Here is a 6,857-nt window from a genome sequence, read left to right on the forward strand (position 1 = left end):
TATTGATAGGGGTTCTTGGTGCTGACCTGGTGCAGTTGCAAGCTGAGCTGCATGCAATGCTTTTAATGAGCACACCTAACCCCACCCCTAACCCTACCCATCACAGTGACGTCACAATCTCCATTGAGTGCATTGGGTCTGAGTCTAATCAAAGCTGCATCAAGAAACTATTGGAGTTTTCAAACAAAACCTTTTGATATCAGCATTTCCCACATGGGAACAACAATCTGTGTTTGCACTGTATTTCTTAGCATACATCTCACATAAAACAGCACCATGAAGCATATTACAAAAGAAGAGGAGATCCATGAGACCTGTTTTACAGAATAAGGTGGTTTGCTGTGCGTCCTTCTTTTAAAATCACAGTGCTTAACCTAATAACCCCCTACACTTTACCACTGCCATGTGTGTACTGAAAAAGTCTATAGACACAAGTGCAACAGTCAATGATATCCTAAAAAAATATACATTTGTCTTTTTTTTTTACATAATTTTAATCAAGAAATTTGCAGCCTATTGACATTAAAAAGAATCATAACATCACAAAGCATATGTTAACTTTAAACATTCTCATTTACACAAATACAGTACTGTATACTGAGAAAAAAAAGATACGAGAGCTGTCACTGGGGTGTAACCTTATCAAAAGGTAAACATGTGTATCTAAAGGGTTCATACTGATACCACAAAGGTATATATTAGTATCAAACACTTTCACAAGGTACTTTTTAGTACAAATGAATATGGACAGTGACACTCTCAGACCTTTATATAGGTAATAAAATAGTTTTTGATCTCTGAGAAACCAAAGAAACTTTTTACATTCTTAGAAGTGAGAAAGAGCAATAGACTGGAACAACATCACGCTAGTTTAAAAATGAAAATAAATATAGACGGACTAGGGCAGAGTGCACACCCAAGACTTACCAATGCTTACACAACTATAGTGACCAAAATTACAGTCAACACCGCAGAGATGACAAATGCCACTGCTACAGTCACCATTAAATCACAACCTAAAAGACAGAAATATTAGACCTATTATGAACCATCTTATACTAAAATGGCATTATGTCACACGTTACATGTTTTTTAAATAAAATAAATATGCATTAAATCTCCAAACTTACCCTTATTTTCATAGCAGGCAGAGCTTGATAAATTGGCGATGAGCGGTTTGTTTAAGGATGAGTGGTTTACCCAGCAGAAGTAGACTGTGTTGTTGATTTGTGGTGGCAGTATAAGGTATGATTTATGACTGAATGATTTATTTGAGTGTGAGCTGTTGAAGAATTCTCCATCTCTGATCCACAGCAGTTCAAGTGAATCATTGTGGAATCCAGCAGAGCACAGAATCATGGTAGATCCGTCAGGCATCTTCTCACAGGACAGAGACAAGACGGGACGCACTGTAAATAGTGGAAGCTTTCAAAAACAGTTCTATAAGAATTTTACATTTCTGATGGCAACATAATTATTTACCAATAACTTGGACTTGTGTTATTCCCAGATCCATGTTTGGTGGTGGTATAGTCCTCGTCACAGTACAGGTGTATGTGTTTTTATCCTGGAGATTTAAGAGCTCAAATGAGATTTCCTCAGTCTCTGGAATCCAGTTAAACTTGACATGATCTCTGCAGTTCTGTTGTTTCCATGAACTCCCATTAAAGCGAAGTGAACAGAGAGTATGATTTAATGTCTGAATATTCACTGCCATCAATTCTGTCTCATCTGTTCGGCTGTAGTTGCAGTTGATTCTTGCCGACTGTCCATAATTGACAAATAAGGTTGTAGAGCGAATCATTGCCGCATTGGCAAAATCTAAAAAACAAAGAGAAGCGACAACTTGAATTTGTTACAAATTGTGAATTACACTTTTAAATAATTAATTATATGCATTATTCATGAATGTATCTCAGATTTTGACATTACCATAAGCTGAAGACAGGAGCATCCAACAACAGCTTAAAAAGAAATACTGCCAACAATAAACATCAGTTAAACACACAGAAAAAAGACAAAGAAAAATGTGAAGGTAACTTTTGTTCAAATATCTAAAAAGTGTAATAATTAAGAATTAATAAACAAGCTTCCAGGTTGAATTATATTTCTGTTTATATGTAATATGTTGTTCTATATATTGTTTTACACCGTACAATATGTTTTCATTTGTTAACCTTTCCTACATTAACTAAGTTAACAAAACAATAAAGAATACTTCTACAGCATTTTTTTTATCATAGTTTATTTATTTGAATATTTGCTCACTTTTAGACAAATACTTGATGTAATATTGTTTCTGTTCAGATTAATAAAGTATATTGATAAATTATTTTTAGTAAAGCATCAAATACAGTTAACAAACAAGACTTTACTTAATGTATTGTACTATTATAGTTCTTAAATATCTTAAAGGCAACAAGAGACACACTCACCATTCCTCCTTCAAGTGAAAGCATTGTGCATGTCCTGCTTTGTCTTTTGCTATGAAACTGAAGTCGAGGTGCTCATTTCCTCTTTAAGTAAAGTAAAATGTAGGAGTTGCAGACAATATAAATCACATACAGTTCTGTATCCATTCAGTACAATATTGACAGAAACATTCAGACTCATAGATGACAGACCCATGTGCTGCAGTCAGTGGTTGTATAATTTTATACTAAATTAAAAAGAAAAATTAATTTCACAATATTAAATCCATGACCGTATATATATATATATATATATATATATATATATATATATATATATATATATATATATATATATATATATATATATATATATATATATATATATATTCTTTTTTTTTTTTTTTGCTATTTCAACCTCTAATAGACTCACAAGTTAAATGTTTTTTATAAAATCAGTATATTCAACTGGGATTTCTAATCTATAGTAATACTCTATATATTTCGATTAAAATGCCATGTCTGCTTGTTTTCATGCATTACACATGCACAAACTTCCTGACCAACTTCTGTTAATGTAAAATTGCATTTTTAAGTCAGTTCAAAAATCATATCTTAGTTGACCCAACAATTGTTTGAAACAACTTATTTTTACTAGTCCAGCTAACTAACCAATAATCATTAAGCCAACATTTCAGTATTTGCATTTTTTACAGTATAGATTAAGGAATGTACTTACAGATCTAATATGCACTACAAAGAAACTTTATAATACTGTACACTATAAATAAAATCTGAAAATTAATTATTGTCTCAACAAATTATTTCCCAATATTAACTAATAATTTTAACTCATAGTCAGAAGTTAAAATTAAAAAAATATATATTCACCAAACACATAGGGCTCTATTTTGACGGTCCAAGCGCAGAGCGCAAAGCGCAGGGCGCAAACGCTTTCAGGGTGTGTCAGAACGCATTTTTGCTAATTTAAGGACGGGAAAATCCTTTTTGCACCAAGGTGCATGGTCTAAAAGGGTTGAGTTTAGTTTCTTAATGAGTTATAGGTGTGTTTTGAAAATAAACCAATTAGAGCCTCATCTCCCATTCCCTTTAGGAGCCAGCTGCATCGCGCCATAAGCGCATTTTGATGTAAAGTATAAGTTCACTTTCGCTTTTGCTCTCGTGGATAGGGAAACCTTTATGCACAGACATCAATTAGCCTATAAATAATTAATTTCATTTGTTAAGCGCAAAGGTTTGTTTCAAAACTATTTCTAAATTTAGTTCTAATTTCTAGCAAACGAATAAATGAACAATAATAACCAAGTGTGGTCAAAATACTAAGTTATTTCCAAATACACCTGCCATGCCCCATACGGTCTAAAATTTGACAGGTGGACAAATCTTAGCTTGTTTTTAATAAAACAAATATAAATATGGATATAATAAATTATACTGCTAATAAAAATAACATTATACAAAAGCAAATTGAATGAACTGAAAAAAGCCTCCCGAGATGAAGAAAGTAAGACAGTGGTTTTTAAATTCATGTAGGGTAGAAATAATATGTTTTGTAATATTTTAATAATTTATATTTATATATTGTATATATCCTTATATATATATATATATATATATTAGGGATGTAACGGTATTGTAAATACCGTCATACCGCAATATTAATTTTTTTCGATATTACCGAAGTCGCATGACTCGGTAAAACTATAGGTCTTCTGAGAAAATTTACTCAGGCGAATGAAGCGAACGGGAGGTAGCGAAAACTACAATTCCCATCATCCCTTGCGGTCTGTTGTCGCTACAGATCCAGTAATGCGGAAATGGAGTGTGCTGCTAGAAGCGGGGATCAAAAAGAGTTGTAAAACTCTAAGGCCCCGTTTACACTAGTGCGTTTTAGTTTTAAAACGGCGTTGTAGAATGAAAACGATCCGCGTCCACACTCGCGTTTTACCCAGCGTTTCTGAACTGCTCTCCGTCCACACCAAAATGCTGAAAACGCACATCACGTGACCACAGACACTCTCGGGCAAGCGCTCCAGCATTTCTACTCAGATGAGAGCTCTGCTTGTCGGACTGCTCATCAAGCATCTCCCGCTGGATCTAATCTCACTATATTTGCTAAACGTGATATTTCATTCATGTTGTTGTCTTTATCTAACGACATAGGCCAATTCCCTGACTTTGGTCATTGGAATCTATTAAGTTACTTGTTCACGGGTAACATGTTTTGGTTAAGTGCAAAGATAAGTTAATGATTAATACAGGTACATTGACTGATCGCTTGCCTTTATTTCCTACAATGTATAAACTTATTGTATGTTATACTTTTATAATTGTCGATTATTAAAACTGATATTCAGCAAAAGAAAGGGTGCGTTTCATATTTTCACTGAAATTGAAAGGAGGCAGTTGTTATAGGCTCCGTTTTGTTATAAATATCCACACAGTGAAGATGACGCTCATATATGCAGCACGACGCCTCAACATTTCTGCTGTCTGTTAAGTTTTCTAATATTAAAAAGGAAATATGCAGTTCCTTAAATCATGTTTACATTTTATTGTTGAGAAAGTGAAACAACGTAGCCAAGGTGATGTGAATGAAGTTATAAAGTACACTGTTCCCTTTGAAGATTTACGCGTGTCCTCGGTATGTTTTCCATATCAAACTGAGAAGGGGGAGACTGCAGCCTTGATCAAACTTGCGAAGTCTTAACTTACAAGAAGAGGATGCGAGACTAAACTGTGTGTGGGCTACTTAATATTGAGGAAAAGCCCCAATCAGATATGCGAACGTTTGCAGCCCCGCCTCCGTTTTCAGATGTCTCCGTCTTTCCCCATCCACACTGAGACGGAGCAGCAGCGTTTTAGAATGAAAACGGCCTCTCCAGCGTTTTCGAAACGCTCCGTTTTCGGCGCTCGAGAAATAAGTCATATAAGTCATATCTCTCTTGTCCCAGAAACCTCAGTCCCAAATGAGAGTTTTTTTTTCTGTTGCAGGGGACATTGTAAATGCCCAGAGATACCAGCTTTTACCAGATTATATTTATATGATAATTTTCCTTTAAACCCATCTCTATCTAAGTGAGTGAGTGATTAAATGTTGAATGTGATGAGTTTTCAACAATACTAAATTAAAACTTTATTTTTTTTTTACATGGTTTAATATTTTTTTTGTTATTAAAATTGAAGTTCCTGTTTCAAAGCTTACAGATAGATGGCTAATTTGTATGTCATTGACACTTTTGGCACTTTTTTGAAGTATTTTCATAAGTTTTGTTTTTTCTTGTAAATGATTCAATAAATACCGTACCGTGACATTGATACCGAGGTATTACCGTACTGTGAAATTCTGATACCGTTACATCCCTAATATATATATATATATATATATATATATATATATATATATATATATATATATATATATATATATATATATATATCCTTAAGATATTATTTATTTTTCATATGTAAAGATATTTGCGTATTGCTCTACATCTTGTGTGGTGTGTAAGCCAGGCGCACTTTGCCCCAGACAATAGACCGACTTTGTTCTGGTCTAAAGATCAGACTATTTACAGTTTCTCAAAATAGCAACGCGCCAAAACACGCCTGCTTTTTTAGACCAGAACGCCTATGGGCGCACATTTGAGCGCAAATGCATTTGCTATTTAAACAGCGTGGCGCAACACCTCAAAATGACTCTTGCGCCGAGCTAAAAGTAGCAAAAGAGTATTGCGCCGCGCCTTGCGCCACATTGCGCCGGGTGTATGATAGGGCCCATAAAGTTGTTCAGCAAATTCATCCAACAGAAGTGAAATATTCATGTTTGGTGAACAAACCTTGCAGCAAAAAATGGGTGTGCACATGCATGTGAGAGCCATTGGTTGGAGCAGATTGATGGCAGAGATCAGACAAAAAATCATATACAGACCCATTTTCCTTTAATAAAGTTATGGTTTGTAGTGAATTATGTATTTATTAAATCATGTTCAAGTTTAACAAAGTGGATGTCTCAGTAAAAAAAGACATAAAACAAACAGCAAGGGCATTACGAGCGAATTGCCTCCGACGTAATGTTGGACACAGTAACATTAACGTTAATTTGCTTATGTTACTCTAGTTATATTTAGTAGAAAAACTGAATTTAAACTTGTAATAGCGACGTCTAACCTACGATCTGACCATTCTGTTTTCCCTGGGTACTTTAGGTCACAACATTCATTCATTCATTCTTTCATTCATTCATTCATTCATTCATTTTCCTTTGGCTTAGTCTCTTTATTCATCAAGGGTCGCCACAGTGGAATAAACAGCCAATTTATCCAGCATATGTTTTACACAGCAAATGCCCTTCCAGCCACAGCCCAGTACTGAGAAACATCCATACACACTCATTCACACACACAAGACAATTTAGTTTATTCA

At 34.4% G+C, this 6,857-nt stretch overlaps 1 protein-coding gene across 1 annotated transcript; it reads right to left on the reverse strand.

Annotated features, from left to right (window-relative positions):
* Positions 1 to 485: 485 nt before the first annotated feature.
* Positions 486 to 2,491, reverse strand: LOC141376392 (uncharacterized). Its single transcript, XM_073914905.1, has 5 exons — positions 2,436 to 2,491; positions 1,933 to 1,978; positions 1,483 to 1,821; positions 1,131 to 1,409; positions 486 to 1,016 (listed from the first exon to the last, which is right to left on the reverse strand). Exons 1-5 carry the CDS (start codon positions 2,457 to 2,459, stop codon positions 934 to 936), a joined length of 771 nt encoding a protein of 256 aa, XP_073771006.1. The 5' UTR covers positions 2,460 to 2,491; the 3' UTR covers positions 486 to 933.
* Between the last annotated feature and the right edge of the window lie 4,366 nt (positions 2,492 to 6,857).

This window comes from Danio rerio, chromosome 10 (genome assembly GCF_049306965.1).
Source record: "Danio rerio strain Tuebingen ecotype United States chromosome 10, GRCz12tu, whole genome shotgun sequence".
Lineage (NCBI taxonomy): Eukaryota > Metazoa > Chordata > Actinopteri > Cypriniformes > Danionidae > Danio > Danio rerio.